The 17,531-nt window shown below is 44.2% G+C and overlaps 1 protein-coding gene across 7 annotated transcripts; it reads right to left on the reverse strand.

The window, feature by feature from the left end:
• Window positions 1-218: 218 nt before the first annotated feature.
• On the reverse strand, window positions 219-16,227 carry LOC139552702 (UDP-N-acetylglucosamine transferase subunit ALG13-like). 7 transcript variants are annotated; one of them, XM_071364701.1, is made up of 24 exons: window positions 15,942-16,227; window positions 15,401-15,484; window positions 15,249-15,299; window positions 15,092-15,138; window positions 14,860-14,932; window positions 11,548-11,629; window positions 11,040-11,208; window positions 8,074-8,143; window positions 7,847-7,955; window positions 7,570-7,634; window positions 7,372-7,472; window positions 6,642-6,757; window positions 6,306-6,435; window positions 6,070-6,183; window positions 5,756-5,912; window positions 5,510-5,654; window positions 5,382-5,417; window positions 5,070-5,125; window positions 4,827-4,901; window positions 1,585-1,747; window positions 1,381-1,500; window positions 1,248-1,288; window positions 953-1,136; window positions 219-799 (listed from the first exon to the last, which is right to left on the reverse strand). In XM_071364701.1, the coding sequence occupies exons 1-24, from the start codon at window positions 16,131-16,133 to the stop codon at window positions 534-536; spliced, it is 2,646 nt and encodes an 881-aa protein (XP_071220802.1). In that variant the 5' UTR covers window positions 16,134-16,227; the 3' UTR covers window positions 219-533. The 7 variants fall into 7 exon arrangements, with proteins under 7 accessions (XP_071220802.1, XP_071220801.1, XP_071220799.1 ...); XM_071364700.1 differs by having other exon boundaries at window positions 5,756-5,894; window positions 6,076-6,183; window positions 6,306-6,528; XM_071364698.1 differs by having other exon boundaries at window positions 5,756-5,903; window positions 6,076-6,183; window positions 6,306-6,528.
• Window positions 16,228-17,531: the final 1,304 nt, after the last annotated feature.

The raw sequence follows: 17,531 nt of genomic DNA on the forward strand, positions 1-17,531 counted from the left end.
GAACGGGGTATGGTAGGTGCGAGGCGCACCGGTTTGTCAAGAACTGCAACGCTGCTGGGTTTTTCCACACGCAACAGTTTCCTGTGTGTATCAAGAATGGCCCAGCACCCAAAGGACATCCAGCCAACTTGACAACTGTGGGAAGCATTAATGTCAACATTAAGACTTATTTTGATTGTCCAGTCTTTGAGACAGTTCAAATGATTAACTGTTATGACTTCTGGGAAACAAAACTTTTTTTATTAATTAAACATGAAAATAATGTATTAAACATTCTGTAAACAGTGTATCAGAGGGTGTCAGAAATGGACCCCTATTCCCTATTCAGTTGGTAGTATAGTAACCGAAAAAGGATGGGAACCACTGCCCAACAGTGCCCTACTTTTGAATAGGGTGCCATTTCAAACAGCCACTGACTAGCAAACATGCAAACTTCAAAAGAAGAAAAGTGGAACAAACGTTACACATGACATAGGGTGACATATGGTGAATGTGGGTATTTAGAGGGGCCCACCTCCCTCCCCAGTGCTTGGTTACATGCTGGGAGGAATAAAGTGCCCTGGGTGTGTGGGTGCAGTGACATAGTTGACTGGGTGATTGGAGGGGCAGTAGGATGCGTGCACATGTGGTTGGGCAGGGCTCGAGTTCCAGGGTGTGAGGTAATGGTAGGTGGCAGAGAGCATCGGAACATAAGGCTCGTAGGTGTGGAGGGGGGGTTGGCTGCACTGGTCCTGAACCAAGGGGTAGAACACTGTGCCTGGGGCTCCTGCTGAGGGAGGGTCCATGGCCAGGGGGGTGCCTGGTAGGAAGGAAAAGGTGGTGGGTGAGGACCAAGGTAAGAAAATAAGTCACATGTAATACTTGAGGTCGTAAGATTGTGACACTGAAGATCTTGCTCAATGCAGATGTGCCATTTCATAATGAGGTCTGGAGGCAGAGGGGTGACGCTGACCATTGGCAAGAACATCTCCCTGGCCATCAGGCCCTGCTCTCCCAGTCTCTAGGTAGGACTGGGGGACTGTGTGATCAGAGGGAGGGGGTGCTCCGGAGTAGGACTGGAACTGTTGCTCGGCATTGGGCTGCTGATACGCCTGCTGCATCTGCACCACGGAATGCCAATAGCTCTGCTGGTACCACTGTTTCAACATGGATAGAAATCAAAAAGGTACAGGTTGTTTTCATTCAAAGACATGTCTAGTGTCTCATGCTAAGTAACTGTTCACCCATACAATACTATAATCACTTACTTGGACTCCTAAATTAAAGTAATATTGGAGGACCTTGCCATCTACAGAAAGAGAAAAACATTTAGTTACCGTCACATCTTCAAATTCAACCATTAGAAGTTCAATTTAAAACACACACGCGAGCATGTCTAACCTCGTGGAAGGTCGTTGCCGTTGGGGTCATAGGAGTAAGGTGGAGGGGGTGTGGTACTGACCGCTTCACCCATCTCATTCACAAACCAGGGAGAGGAAGGAGGAACCTGAATGGATGAAACTACAAACAAGAGAAAATAGACATCAGTTAGGTATTAGGGCCTAATAACTCCTTAGGTCTGACCATCAGCCTTAGAGTGGGTACCTTGTCTGCCCATTGCGTGTGGGGGCATGGGAGCCCCTTGATAGTTTGAGGGTGAAGCAATTGGTGCTGGAGGGGTCTGAGAGCTGCTAGAGGAAGAGGTGAAGATAGCTGCTGGGGCTGTGGTTAAAGCCTGTGCTGGCATGACTGCTGACTTCACCACCACCTGAGGAAACAAAACTAAATCTGACTACAATTGACAAACAATGTGTAAAAAAAAAAAAAAGGGTAGACATGACGTAGATGCAAAATAAAACAGGCTAGTAGGTCAAGTTCCGCAACTAAGAGCATGAGGTTAATGTTGGCTGTTTGATCCCGCGGCTACTACGCGGTAAGCGAACCCGCACACATACTGTTTGGCAGAGTGAAATCTTGCGCATCGCAATATCAAAACAAAATACATATTTTTTGTTGTTGTTGAGGTTCTTCAAAGTAGCCACCCTTCGCCTTGACAGCTTTGCACACTCTTGGCATTCACCTGGAATGCTTTCAGTCTTGACGTAGTTCCCACATATGCTGAGCAGATGTTGGCTGCTTTTCCTTCACTCTGCGGTCCAATTCATTCCAATTGGGTTGAGGTCGGGTGATTGTGGAGGCCAGGTAATCTGATGCAACACTCCCCCGTCTTGGTCAAATATCTGTTACACAGCCTGGAGGTGTGTAAGGAGCACAAACCAGATGGGGCGGCATACCGCTGCAGAATGCTGTGGTAGCCATGCTGGTTAAGTGTGCCTTGAATTCAAAATTATACAACTGTATATATATATATTTTTTGAACCGAGTCAGCAGCAAAGCATCCCCACACCTCTTCCTCCATGCTTCACGGTGGGAACCACACATGCAGATATCATCCGTTCACCTACTCTGCATCTCACAAAACTGATTCACACTGAAGTTTGTTGAGATGTGTGTTACTAAAACTCTGAAGCATTTATGTGAGCTGCAATTATAGGTGCAGTTAACTAGAATCAACTTATCCTCTGCAGCAGAGGTAACTCTGGTTCTTCCTTTCCCGTGGTGGTCCTCATGAGCCAGTTTCATCATAGCGCTTGATGGTTTTGGCAACTGCACTTGACATTTTGAAAGTTATTGACATTTTCTGGATTGACTGAACTTCATTTCTCTTTGCTTATTTGAGCTATTCTTGACATAATATGGACTTGGTCTTTTACCAAATAGGGCTATCTTCAGTATACCACCACTACCTTGTCACAACAACTGATCACCTCAAACAAAGGAAAGAAATTCCACAAATTAACTTAAGGCACACCTGTTAATTGAAATGCATTCCAGGTGACTACCTCATGAAGCTGGTTGAGAGTAGGTAAAGATGTCAAGGCAAAGGGTGGCTACTTTGAAGAATCTCAACTATAAAAAATATATTTAGATGTTTAAAACTTTTGGTTACATGATTCCATGTGTTATTTCATAGTTGATGTCTTCACTATTCTACAATGTAGAAAATATATATGTTTTAAAAGAAACCCTGGAATGAATAAGTGTCAACTTTTGACTGGTACTGTGTGCGCGCACGCAGACCCATAACTTTTCCCACACTTTGTTACATTAGACTTATTCTAAAATGGATTCAAACATTTTCCCCCTCAATCTACACATAATACCCCATAATGGACAAAGCAAAAGCTGTATAGACATTTTTACAAAAGTATTAATCTAAAAAATAAAAATACATTTACATATGTATTCAGACCCTTCACTCAGTACATTGTTGAAACACCTTTAGCAGCGATTACCGCCTCGAGTCTTCTTGGGTATGACTCTACAAGCTTGGCACACCTGTATTTGGGGAGTCTCCCCCATTCTTCTCTGCAGATCCTCTCAAGCTCTGTCAGGTTGGATGGGGAGCGTCACTGTACAGCCATTTCTACGCTGCTGCTACTCGATCTACGCATAGTCACTTTAATAACCATCTACATATTACCTCGACACCGGTACCCCCTGTATATAGCCCCGCTATTGTTATTTACTGCTGCCCTTTGTTATTCTTATTTAAAATTATATATATTTTTTGTATTTTCTTAAAGCCCTTATCCAGCAATGCAGTTTTAAGTAAGCATTTCACTGTAAGGTCTACACCTATTGTATTCGGCACATGTGACAAACAAAATTGGATTTGATTTTCAGGTCTCAGATATTCAATTGGGTTCAAGCCCAGGCTCTGGCTGGGTCACTCAGACTTGTCCCAAGCCACTCCTCCATTGTCTTGGCTGTGTGCTTCGGGTCATTGCCCTGTTGGAAGGTTAACCTTCGCCCCAGTCTGAGGTCCTGGGTGCTCTGGAGCAGATTGTCATCAAGGATCTCTGTACTTTGCTCCGTTCATCTTTCCCTCGAACCTGACTAGTCTCCCAATCCCTGCCACTGAAAAACATCCCCACAGCATGCTGCCACCGCGCTTCACCGTAGGGATGGTGCTAGGTTTCCTCCAGACGTGACGCTTGGCATTCAGGCCAAAGAGTTACATTTTGGTTTCATCAGAACAGAAAATCTTGTTTCTCATGGTCTGAGTGCTTAAGGTAAAACTCCAAGCGGGCTGTCGTCATGTGCCTTTTACTGAGTGGCTTCCGCCTGGCCACTCTACCATAAAGGCCTGATTGGTGGAGTGCTGCAGAGATGGGAGAACCTTTCAGAAGAACAACCATCTCCACTGAAGAACTCTGGAGCTCTGTCAGTGACCATCAAGTTCTTGGTCACCTCCCTGACCAAGGCCCTTCTCCCCTGATTGCTCAGTTTGGCCGGGCAGCCAGCTCTTGGAAGAGTCTTGGTGGTTCCAAACTTCTCCCATTTAAGAATGTAGGTCACCGTGTTCTTGGGGATCTTCAATGCTGTAGATTATTTTTTGGTACCCTTCATATCTGTGCCTCAACACAAACCTTGACCCCATGGCTTGGTTTTTGCTCTGACATGCACTATCAACTGTGGGACCTTATTTAGACAGGTATGCCTTTCCAAATCACATCCAAACAATAGAATTTACAATAGGTGGACTCCAATCAAGTTATAACAACATTTCAAGGATGATCAACGGAAACAGGATGCACCGGATCACAATTGAGTCCCATAGCAAAGGGTCTGAATACTCACATAAAAAGTAAAGCCATATAAGTAACTTTTGTCCAAAGCAAATGAACCTTCTACAGTTTGAGTAAACTTAAACCCTGATGTTTTTTTCTGACAAAATGTGACAATTGAAAGTTGGGTGAAGCAGATTGTAAAGCTTCTAGTACCTGCTGTGACTGAGTGTAGCTATAGCTAGCCATGCCCTCTTGTGGTGAGCCAGCACGAGATCCCTCTTCAATGGTCTGTAAAGGCAGGAAAAGAAAATGGAGGCAGGAATGCAATCAAACCAATCAACCCCAATAAAATCAAGTAAATTGACATGAATGGGAAATTATACTAATCTAATCATCCTACATGTGAAATGAACTATAGTTATTAAAAGTTTCAACAAAAAAGCAAGTGAAGAGTACCAGGTTGGCAGTGGACTCTGCCGCAGCATACACAGATGGGCTCTGGAACCCTGTGTCTGCAAGATGATTTAAGACAATTGTGAACTTTTATCCATATTGTACAAGGGGTCTTCAAATTGTGAGCCTTGACTGTTGCCAAATGACAGAATCAGTTGGGAAATCGAACAGCCCAATTTGTCTTTACCTAAATGTAAATCTGTTAAAAATGCATCTACAGAACAGCATATAATAAAATGGTGGCCATGGACAGTCCTACCAGCTCTTCACCGACTTCACAGGAATCTCACAAGCAGGTGATGTCAACACACTCACCTTCACCAGTATAGATGTACTCCTCTGAATATTCACCTGAGACACACCACGGATTTACCATTTACATTCCGACTCAAAACAAAGACATTTTTGTGATCAAGACGGCGTCACTGGACAGCCTGGCCTACCCTGGTCGTCACCATTGCTCCTCTCGTCAGCGTCCTCCTCTGATGAGGTCATGGCCTGTTTGCCAGATGTGGGGATGGGGCTCAGCCCCTGCTGCACCCAGTATGTAGGGAGTGCTGGAACCATGGGGTTTGCTACAGTCTGTCCCTAAAGAGACAGTTACAAAAGTAGACAGCAGGTTGACCTGAATATTAATGCTCCCAACTATCAAAGTCTGTAGCCTGAGGGCTTCTGGGCTACATAGTTACCGACAAGGGAGGGAAGGCAGTTTCATCACCCCCCTCAATCTCGTAGAAGGTGATTGTTCCTTCCATGTCCTGTGCCTCCTGTCCAGCCTCGGGGACGTAGCTGAACTGGCACTCCTTGTTGATAGCAGGAATCTGGCGCCTGCTTCGGCTGCAAGAGCTCAAATGAATATACGTACTTTTATAACCACAACACCCCGTCATGTCGAACCATGACTACATTCTCTATGGTTAGGGCCACCGGTAATATCCAGAGTTACTGTAGCTCAAATTGCTCATTCTGCTTAACATCGCTAAGACGATAAAAGGCGTATTACCGTGACCTGAATGAGTAGTTGTCGAAGCTGTGGTAGCAGCGTTTTCCTGAGTGAGGGTAGTATGTCATCTCCGGTCCAACGAGAGGGTGACTGTTCAGGAAACGGGCTGAACTTCTGAACAGAATCAACAGTAAGGAACATGACCTTCAGTAATGGTTAAGTACAGCAGCGGTGTAAAGGTGTTTTAGAGTGATATTTGTCAAACCTGCTATTTGACAATTTAAAAGCACACCGACCTGGGCGGGCCATATCCTCGCGGGGGCCTGGGTGGAAGATGAGGCCGGTAGTGTTCGTAGGGCATTGTCTCTGGTGGTGGTGTGGGGGCATGCATGCCAGGAGAGCGCCCAGGGGGTATGCCGCCAGGGCCTGATTGAAAGCGGGGAGGCAGGCCAGACACCATCAGCATCTCCTTCCCTCTGGGCTTCTTAAAGAAACGCCGCCGGCCCCGCAACTCTGAATCTAACATACAGAAGGGCTAACAGTTGTACAGGTCTTCAATGGTCCATGGCCAATACGATGTTCACTGCTATTAAACTTACTAAGACCATCTAACGGTTAAAGGGCATACTGACCCATCTCTCCAGGATACTGCTCAGGCCGGCTGTATGATGGTCCCTTGCGGCTCGGGGTGATGTTCCAGGCAGGGACAGGGTTCACAGGCTTGAAGTTAGTCAGAGACACAAGATGTCTGAAAGTAGTGAGTGAGGAGGTCTCATAAACCTAATATTGAAAAGAGCACCGTCTTGATAGTAAACCACAGCATCTATCATACTGTATGACTGACAACCATTTGGGATGGTACATTTAAGTCATCTAGCAGACTCTTATCCAGAGTGACTTCCAGTGCATTCATCTTAAGATAACTAGGTGGGACAACCACATACAGTAAGCACATTTTCCTCAATAAAGTAGCTATCAGCAGTCAGAGCTAGTAAGGGGGAAAGTAGTCAAGTGTTAGTTCACAAAAGGCTTTCGCGGGCAGGGGGGGGGGGGGGTTCAGAAGTTGAGCAAGGACTCTGCTTCAAGGGGAAGCTGGTTCCATAATTGGGGTGCCAGGACAGAGGAGCACTTGTACTGGGTTGAGTGGGAGGACCAAGAGACCAGAGGTGGCAGAACGGAGTACTCGGGTTGGGGTGTAGGGTTGGAGCAAAGCCTGACGGTAGGGAGGGACAGTTGCTCTTACTGCTCTAATACAAGAATGTGCCAGAAACTAAAATAAGCACACATTGATGGGTGCTGTGTAGAAGTGTTTATGTGTAAGTCATTTCAATTGGGGTGTTTTTAAAGGGACAGGTATCTCACTTTTCTCCAAGCTCTTCGATGAACACTGTCACAGCGCTGGGGTGAGTGCCCACCTCCTGAATGAAGGCATTGTAATACTTCCCTTTGGGGTCTAGACGAACCTGCATGGAAGACATGGGCTACCCTTACTCATTTGGAGTAAAAAAAATGTTTTGTGCAAAACAATCTTAATTTAGTGGATAAATTGGATTACTGTACCTGACACTTGTCTCCCAAGAAGTACTGTCTTCCAGCAAACACCATGTAATCAGTTTTCTGCATCTCTGTTTCAGAGAAACGATATGCCATTCCAGAACACCCAATTATACAACTGCTCTACATTAAGAAATGAATGTACGGTATAATCATATCAACACCACGGATAAAAAGGTCTGCTCTGTGTGAATCTTGTCATTTATGACTAATGTCTCATGATTAATTCAGCAGTTCCACGTTACCACAAGAAACCCCAACAGACGGGGGCAACATGGCATACCTCTGCGACTGTCATGCCACACGTCAAACTGGACATTTCTGTACATCTCAGAATCCAGTGCTTTGAGCACCTTGTACGGGAGAGAGAGTTTTGCTGGTCCATCTGGAGTCTTAGGAAGAGAAAGAAACTGGATTTGTGTTCCTAGAATCTAGTCTTCCTCAATTTATTTTTTTAGGAACTGCAACTCAAGAGGTGGTAACAATAGACGCTATAGAAAACGTTGTCACCTTTGCTTCCTCTGCTCCAGGTCGGGCTTTGTCCTCTGCGCGACTGTGCCCATTGAACTCCCAATCATCCCTACAAGAAAGTAAGTGAAGAAAAATGGTACTTTAACCTGATAAACAAAATTCATACAATGACTACATTACAATATACACGGAGTGTACTAAACATTAAGAACACCTGCTCTTTACATTACAGACTGACCAGGTGAAAACTATGATCCCTCTTCATCTACACAGATTTAAGTGGACGAGACATGTTAAAGGATTTTTAAGCCTTGAGACATGGATTGTGTATGTGTGCCATTCAGAGGGTGAATGGGCAAGACAAAAGATTTAAATGCCTTTGAACGGGGTATGGTAGTAGGTGCCAGGCGCTCCGGTATGTATCAAGAACTGAAATGCTGCTGGGTTTCCCCCCGCTCAACATTTTCCCGTGTGTATCAAGAATGGCCCACCACCCAAAGAACCAGCCAACTGCGTGAATCATTAGAATCAACATGGGCCAGCATCCCTGTGGAACGCCTTCGACACCTTGTTGAGTCCATGCCCCGACGAATTGAGACTATTTGGAGGGCAAAAGGGTGCAACTCAAAATTAGGACGGTGTTCCTAATGTTTGGTAAACTCAGTGTATAGATGCTCTGGTGAATTTATGCATACTGTAGGTGGGTCGTTCCACGACATGAGTCCCTTTTGGGTAATGTAACTTGGTAAAAGAAAAGTTATTATTTCACCCAATTTGAAAAAAAAAAAAAAAAACTTGTTTTCCCATCTCAAGATGTAAAGTACCAAATAAAACCAAGTACCAAATTAAAACATCAGCCATTAGTCCCCTTGTGACAAAGGGAATGGAAGCTTGTGTGCAATAGGAATGGGCAATTGAATGAAAGCTTCACAAAACGTGTGTTACGCTCAGTCCACTCAGTTTTCCACCACAAAACACCAGAAAGAGTAAAACCAGCTCATACTTGTACACAACGATTTGACAATTAGATGTTGTGTTTCTTTAGGAAACCATATTACAAACCGGCTTGACCTTAAAATGAGGGACAAGTTTGTTTTTTAAACATTAAAATGAATCACTAATCAAATTTAAAAAACTGAACAAAGCATAAAAACGCAACATGTAAAAAGTGTTGGGCCCATGTTTCATGAATTGAAATAAAAAGACAAGAAATTTTCCAGCTTATTTCTGTCAAATTTAGTTTACATCCCTGTTAGTGAACATTTCTCCTTTGCCGAGAAAATCCAGCCAACTGACCTGTGTGGCATGATCATTACACAGGTGCAGACCCTTTCCCAGCACACGACAGACGTCGCACGCATCTCTTGGCGGCATCAAGAAAGCCATCCCATTCAATAGCCTAGAGTTCCGGTTATATTACTAAATATTTTTGGGGTTCTCATATGCTTAATGTTTTTTAGCTGCCATTCATTAAGAACTCATTGTTCTGCCACAAATTGCACGTCGCCCTGGTTTCAAACACAGAAAAGGGTATTTTCTTTCTTTAAACCTTTAACTAGGCAAGTCCGTTAAAAACAAATTTTTATTTACAATGACGACCTACCCCAGCCAAACCCTAACGACACAGGGCCAATTGCGCGCCTCCCTATGTGACTCCCAATCACGACCTTTTGTGATACAGCCTGGAATCAAACCAGGGTCTGTAGTGACACCTCTAGCACTGAGGTGCAGAGCCATAGACCGCTGAGCCACTCGGGAGGCCCATATAAAAAAAGGCCACTAAAATCTGCAGTGTTGTCACAACACAATGCGACAGTGGCATGCTGACGGCAGGAATGGTCACCAAAGCTGTTCCCAGAGAATTTAACATTCATTTCTCACCCATGAACTGCCTCCAACGTTGTTTTAGAGAATTTGGCAGTACGTCCAACCGGCCTCACAAATCGCAGACTACATGTAACCACGCCAGCCCAGGACCTCCATGTCCGGCTTCTTAAGCTGCGGGATCGTCTGAAACCAGCCACCTGATTAAACTGTGGGTTTGCACAACTGAAGAATTTCTGCACAAACAGTCAGAAACAGTCTCAGGGAAGCTCATCTGCATGCTCGTCATCCTCACCAGGGTATTGACCTGACTGCCGTTCCAGCGTCGTAAATAACTTCAGTGGGCAAATGCTCACCTTCAACGGCCACAGGAGAAGTGTTCTCTTCACAGATGAATCCCGGTTACAACTGTACCAGGCAGATAGAAAGGTGTGTACGGCGTCATGTGGACGAGTGGTTTGCTGATGTCAACAGAGTGCCCCATGGTGGAGGTGGGGTTATGGTATGGGCAGGCATAAGGTACAGAAAATGTCTCAGCTCCTCCATGGCCTGCATTCTCATTGAACACATCACCCATTGAGCATGTTCGGGATGCTCTCAATTGAAGTGTACGACCGTGTGTTCCAGTTCCCGGCAATATCCAGCAACTTTGCACGGCCATTAACGAGTGGGGCACCACTCCACAATCAACAGCCTGATCAACTCTACGTAAACGAGATGTCACCGTGCATGAGGCAAATGGTGGTCACACCAGGTTCGGATCTACACCTACCTTTATTTTTTTCAATGTATATAATAATCTTCAGAAATTACTGTCAAAGCAAGAAAATACCTAGGGATTTACAATGATGCTAAAAACAGACATTTTGGGATGAAGTGTGTTCATTTTCCTAAAAGTCAGAGGTTACACAGTAGGACATGTCAAAATTCTGAATTTTGACACTTTACCAAGTCTTTAGTTATTAAAAACATGTTGAATTTTCCATGTGGTCTATATTAAAAAGGGAACTTAATAGAACAGGCTTTTTAAAACTCAATATTGGTGCACAAGTTAAAATATCAAAGGGATGCAAGAGGGACTCATTTTGTGGAATGACCCAAGTAACTAGCAACTGTAAGACTTAGGTTTAGTGTGGAGGGCTTTATGGAAATCAAAAGTGGTGTGCAGAGCACAACTTCACCTCAGAGTCTGACCCCTGTCCTCAGGGGTGTCATAGCCTGCGTCCTCACTGCACACCGACAGGCTGTTCCTATAGCGACGACCTCCGCCATGGAACCCTTCCAAGGCTCCTTGCACCTCTGCCTCGCCGACACCAAGGACTTGTGTGTACAGCAGCTCATACAACAGAGCTGGATCCAGTTGAAGAAAAAGGTTGTACATTTCCTATTCACTACACAGGAAAGTACTGATCATTTAAAATATTGAGTAACTAAAATAAATGAGTAGCCAATTATAGGACTTAAGAGTGAAGATGTATCCACTGCTGTGGAGCTGGTGGAAGGCGCTATAGGACGGGCTCATTGAAATGACGAGTGGAATTGAGTCAAACATGTGGTTTCCTTACCTTTGACGTGTATGACACTGTTCCATCTATACCATTCTAGCCATGACAATGACCCAGTCCTCCAATAACTCCTCCCACCAGCCTCCGCTGATTTCTCTGAATTCTGATGAGTGAGAGTACAGACCTTGACACAGAGCTGCGTGGATGGGGTAGTTCCTGGGGTACACAACATCATAGTGGCCATTGTTGGAGCAACACAGCAGAATCTGCAAGTCAGAGAGCAGAATGCAGAACAGTCTAATGCATTTTTACTCTTAACCATTCATCAAATGGTAAAGATTGCCCCCCCAAATCAAACTTTCTACAGCAGGTATTCTCAAACTGCCGTTGGGGGTAAGCCAAATAAAAAACATTTACACTTCACATTTTCAAACAGTCCATTTATAATCCCCCCCCCCCAGCCTCGTTTCACTATAAAAAATTAAATTAAACCATTTAGTGGTCAGCGAAATAACAATGTCAAATACAGGTAGCCTAGTCAAATAATTAACATCCAATCACATTAACCATTACTCTCTTGCGGGAATTCCACTAACAGTCCATATGTAGCTGCTGCTCATGTTGGTATCTGTACTGATGGCACAAAAGCCATGACAGGGAGACATAGTGGAGTGGCAGTTCCTCCGACGCCACTTGGGTACACTGCAGCATCCCGAGAGGCTCTTGTTGCCAAGGGAATGCCTAACAGCTCGAAAGACATTTTGGACACTACAGTGAAAAATTGTTAACTTGTTAAAGCAAGGCCCCTGAACTCTCGTGTATTTTTTACACAATGATATGGGCAGCAACAGAGGATTGACACATTTCTTTTAATTGAGACTAGCTTAAAGTTCTTTACTGACCATCATTTTCATTTGTCTGACCGCTTGCATGATGACGAGTTTCTCACACGACTGGCCTATCTGGGTGATGTTTTTTCCACACCTGAATAATCTGAATCTAAGATTACAGGGAATCTCCGCAACTATATTCAATGTGCAGGACAAAATTGAGGCTATGATTAAGAAGTTGGAACTCTTCTGTCTGCATTAACAAGGACAATACACAGGTCTTTCCATCATTGTATGATTTGTGCGCAAATTAACAAGCTTGCAGACAATGTGAAATAGCGAAGCACCTGAGTGAGTTGGGTGCGCAATTACGCAGGTACTTTCCCGAAACTGATGACAAAATGGATTCGTTATCCCTTTTATGCCCTGCCTCCAGTCCACTTACCGATATCTGAACAAGAAAGCCTCATCGAAATTGCAACAAACGGTTCTGTGAAAATTGATTTAAAAAAAATCAGAAGCCATTGCCTCATTTCTGATTGGGCTCCACTCCGACTATCCTGCCTTGGCAAATCGAGCTGTTAAGACACTGATGCCCTTTGCAACCAGGTACCTATGTGAGAGTGGATTCTCGGCCCTCACTGGCATGAAAACTAAATACAGGCACAGACTGTGTGGAAAATGATTAAAGACAGACTCTCTCCAATACAACATTGCAGAGTTATGTGCATCCTTTCAAGCACACCCTTCTCATTAACCTGTGGTGAGTTATTCACAATTTGTGATGAACAAATAAGGTTGTAAGCTGGTTAAATAAAGAGCTAAATAATTGATGATTATTATAAGCGCTGTCACTTCCGAGCCGTGTTGTAACAAACACTTATTGTTATGTTTAATAAATGTATCGTATCGTGTGTGATGGTGTGTGGCAGGCTTACAATGATGGCAAAAAACATTTGAGATTGCTGGTGCTAGAGGGGGTACCCAGCCGGAGGTTGAATGTTTGAAGGAGTACGGGACTAAAAAAAATGTTAGGGAACATCTGGTCTACAGAATAGAGAAGGAACTAAGAGAGAAAGAAGTATTAGACTTAAGCATGACTTGCTGTTTTTTCCCCCTGGTTCAATGAACGAAGTAGACCACACCCAGCTGCTATTGCATTGGTGTCTATGGGAGACACACCAAGTTACCTAGACTGGAACTGACTTTTTTTGTTGCTTCCAATGGTAAGCAGCCTGAATGAACCCCATCTTTCAATTATATACACCATCTTTGGCTGTAGTCTTCTCAAATGATAAAATGAGAGCAGTACCATCTAGTGGACAAACCAAAGGACACTTCAAAAGTATGTGGACACCTGCTCATCAAACATCTCATTCCAAAATCATGGGCATTAAAACAGAGTTGGTCCCCCCTTTGCTGCTATAACAGCAACCTGTTACAACAACCTCCACTCTTCTGGGAAGACTTTCCACTAGATGTTGGAACATTGCTGTGGGGACTCGTTCCAGTCAGCCACAAGAGCATTAGTGAAGTCGGCACTGATGTTGGGAGATTAGGCCTGGCTCGCAGTCGGAGTCCCAATTCAAAGATTGATGGGGTTGAAGTCAGGGGTCTTTGCAGGCTAGTCAAGTTCTCCACACAGATCTCTACAAACCATTTCTGTATGGACCTCGCTTTTTTTTTGTTGCACAGGGGCATTTTGCTGAAACAGGAAATGGCCTTCCCCAAACTGTTTCCACAAAGTTGGAAGCACTGAATCGTCTAGAATATCGTATGCTGTAGCATTAAGATTTCCCGTCACTGGAACTAAGGGGCCTAGCCTGAACCATTAAAAACAGCCCCAGACTATTAATCCTTCTCCACCAAACTTTAGTTGGCACTATACATTGGGGGCAGGTAGCGTTCTCCTGGCATCCGCCAAACACAGATTTGTCCATCGGACAGCCAGATAAAGCATGATTCATCACTCCAGAGATCACGTTTCCACTGCTCCAGAGTCCAATGGCGGCGAGTTTTACACCACTCTAGCTGATGCTTGGCATTACACATGGTGATCTTAGGCTTGTATCTGCCCGCTCAGCCATGTTAACCCTTTTCATGAAGCTCCCGATGAACAGTGCCGATGTTGCTTCCAGAGGCAGTTTTGAACTCTAGTGAGTGTTGCAACCGAGGACAGACCATTTTTACACGCTACGTGCTTCAGCACTCCGCTATCCCATTCTGTGAGTTTGTGTACTACCACTTTGCGGCTGAACCGTTGCTGCTCATAGACGTTTCCACTTCAATAACAGCACTAACAGTTGGCTGGGGCGGCTCTAGCAGGGCAGAAATTTGACAAACTGACATTTTTTGGAAAGGTGGCATCCTATGACAGTGTCACGTTGAAAGTCACTTGAGCTCTTCAGTGCGGACCATTCTACTGACAATGTTTGTCTATGGAGATTGCATGGCTGGGTGCTGAACTTTATACACCCGTCAGCAACAGGTGTGGCTGAAATAGCCAACTTCACTAATTTGAAGGGGTGTCCACATACTCACCCCCTATCCACACAACTGGTTCAATTAGCAACCTGGTTCAGTTTTGCCTGGTAATTACTTCATTAGTCAGGCATTTGAGACGCTTCATGGCCTGGGCTCAGTGGGCAGTGAATAACCACACTTACCTTCTCCATGTAGTCTACTTCGGTTATCTCCGTTGGTGGCTTCCCAGGATACCTGTATACAAGGAAGCACCGCCTGCCACACGGCCAACACAAACTTATTTCAGGTTACATTAAATTGCAATTCACAAATCTAATTCTCCATATCACATTTGACAATATTCTGTCGGCCAACACAAAAGTTGTACAATGTGGCAGGTGATGTTTAACTGATAACACATTGTGCAGCACTTACCTGTACAACGACGACAAAGCCTTTATCTCAACTTGGCCAGTGGTTTCCTGGAGAAAAACATATTTAACAATATGTACATGCCCTTTCTTCATAAGGTCTGAATCTGACCCATGGCTTGTGCAATGTGCTTTTATAACATGTAGTTCTATAAACATACCTTGGGGTCCTCCAGACGTTCCAGATACTTCTCAAACGACCCTTCAACAAACTAGGAGATAAAGCATGCCATTAGACTTAGATTTTAAGCGATCAGTGCCATCTGGAATCCTTGGGACGTCCCTACCCATAAACATTTTAAAGTCAACTTACAGGTTCAAAGTTGCATCGGTTCTCTCTCATGAAGGTGACACAGTCTTTCCTTATCTTTTGATGGTAATTCTGAGAGTAATACATCTTGGAGAAAAGAAATAAATTACATAGTGCACCTTTATTTCATATTCGACAATCTCTTTGCGCCCTGGAGCATAGTGTTGTGCAATTCATATTTTAACTCTGGCCTCAGCAATAATTTCAGTCAACCAAATGAACCATAGCCGAAGATGAACAGGCAGGCTAAATGAACCATAGCCGAAGATGAACAGGCAGGCTAAATGAATCATAGCCGAAGATGAACAGGCAGGCCAAATGAACCATAGCCGAAGATGAACAGGCAGGCTAAATGAACCCTAGCCGAAGATGAACAGGCAGGCTAAATGAACCCATGAGTTCATCATGACCATTTATTTTGAAAAAAGACAACTTCCTATTCTCACACCATGAATTCAGTCAGATAAATGTAATATATTATATTCTAAACGTTGAACGTCAAATTGAATGTATAAAAACATTTCGCTAAATTGCTCTAGCCTACCTGCTCAGAGACAGCTCGAAATAGACAGGACGCGTCTCGTGCCATCATTTTCCTGTAGAGACCGATGCTGGCTAGATACTCGTCCATGTTTACAAAATACTTCTTCAAGGCTTTCTGCATTTTAAGGATGTTGTAAATAAAAAAACTATAAATATGCAAAGCTTCATAACTTTCCGCGTAGAAGATAAACATGAAGTTCGAAAGTTTCCTTTCGAGTTGGAATAAGGAAACAGGTGCAAAAACTGAGCACTGATTACAGAGTCAACACCGTCATTCGTGCCAACCGTTGAAAACTTTATTGAAAATTCTTGTCTTTGATTGGTTACACTATATTCTTGTTTTTTTTAAATACTGCACCCATCTATTTTGTTTATAGCCTCCCATGCCTTATCCAGTGAAAAGGCTACTCCACAGCCAGAAACGAATGATAAACCTGACTCTGAGGAAATTATTTGTAAAAGATTTGGCCAAAATCAAACCGAATATACACCAAATATACAAAAGTATGTGGACACCCCTTCAGATTAGTGGATTCGGCTATTTCAACCACACCCGTTGCTGACGGGACTATAAAATCGAGTACACAGCCATGCAATCTCCATAGCAGTGGTAGGCCACACAAGGACTGCCGAGTGCTGTAAAGATGGTCTGTCCTCGGTTGCAACACTCCAAACTGCCTCTGGAAGCAATGTCAGCACAATAACTATTCATTGGGAGCTTCATGAAATGGGATTCCATAGCCGAGCAGCCACACACAAGCCTAGCTTGCCGCCATTTGACTCTGGAGCAGTGGAAACACCTTCTCTGGCGTGATGAATCATGCTTCACCATCTGGCAGTCTGACTGACGAATCTGGGTTTGGTGGATGCCAAGAGAATGCTACCCGCCCCAATGCATAGTGCCAACTATAAAGTTTGGTGGAGGGGGAATAATGGGCTGGGGCTGTTTTTCATGTTTTGGGCTAGGCCCCTTAGATCCAGTGAAGGGAAATCTTAATGCTACAGCATACAATGACATTCTAGACAATTTTGTGCTTCCAACTTTGTGGCAACAGTTTGGGAAGGCCCTTTCCTGTTTCAGCATGACAATGCCTGTGCACAAAGCGAGGTCCGTACAGAAATGGTTTGTCTAGATTGGTGTGGAAGAACTTGACTGGTCTGCACAGAGCCCTGACCTCAACTCCATCTAACACCTTTGGGATGAATTGGAACGCCAAACTGCAAGCCAGGCCTAATCGCCCAACATCAGTGCCCATACTCACTAATGCTCCTTTGGCTGAATGGAAGCTTTGTGCCAGCAGCTATGTTCCAACATCTAGTGGAAAGCCTTCCCAGAAGAGTGGAGGCTGTTATAGCAGCAAAGGGGGATCAACTCCATATTAATACCCATGGTTTTGGAATGAGATGTACAATGAGCAGGCTTCCATAAACTTTTGGTCATGTAGTGTATCATCCTGCGGGATATGCAGTTTTCTACAAGTGGTGATGCTGGCAACATGTGGCTGCATCACAGAAACATGACATGATAAAACTCCTCCTTTTCGATTTTAATATAGTCAAGGTAAATTTAAAGAACAACACAGTTCACAGT

Source organism: Salvelinus alpinus, chromosome 24 (assembly GCF_045679555.1).
Source record: "Salvelinus alpinus chromosome 24, SLU_Salpinus.1, whole genome shotgun sequence".
NCBI classification, from domain to species: domain Eukaryota; kingdom Metazoa; phylum Chordata; class Actinopteri; order Salmoniformes; family Salmonidae; genus Salvelinus; species Salvelinus alpinus.

Bases quoted from the DNA above. Each gene is read 5' to 3' on its own strand.
- LOC139552702 (XM_071364695.1), bottom strand. From the start codon at position 16,133: ATGTTTATCTTCTACGCGGAAAGTTATGAAGCTTTGCATATTTATAGT. The intron at 15,300-15,400 runs GTAAGTTGACTT...TTTATCTCCTAG, and splicing joins ACCGATGCAACTTTGAACCT to TTTGTTGAAGGGTCGTTTGA. The intron at 1,501-1,584 runs GTACCCACTCTA...TCTTGTTTGTAG, and splicing joins ACACGCAATGGGCAGACAAG to TTTCATCCATTCAGGTTCCT.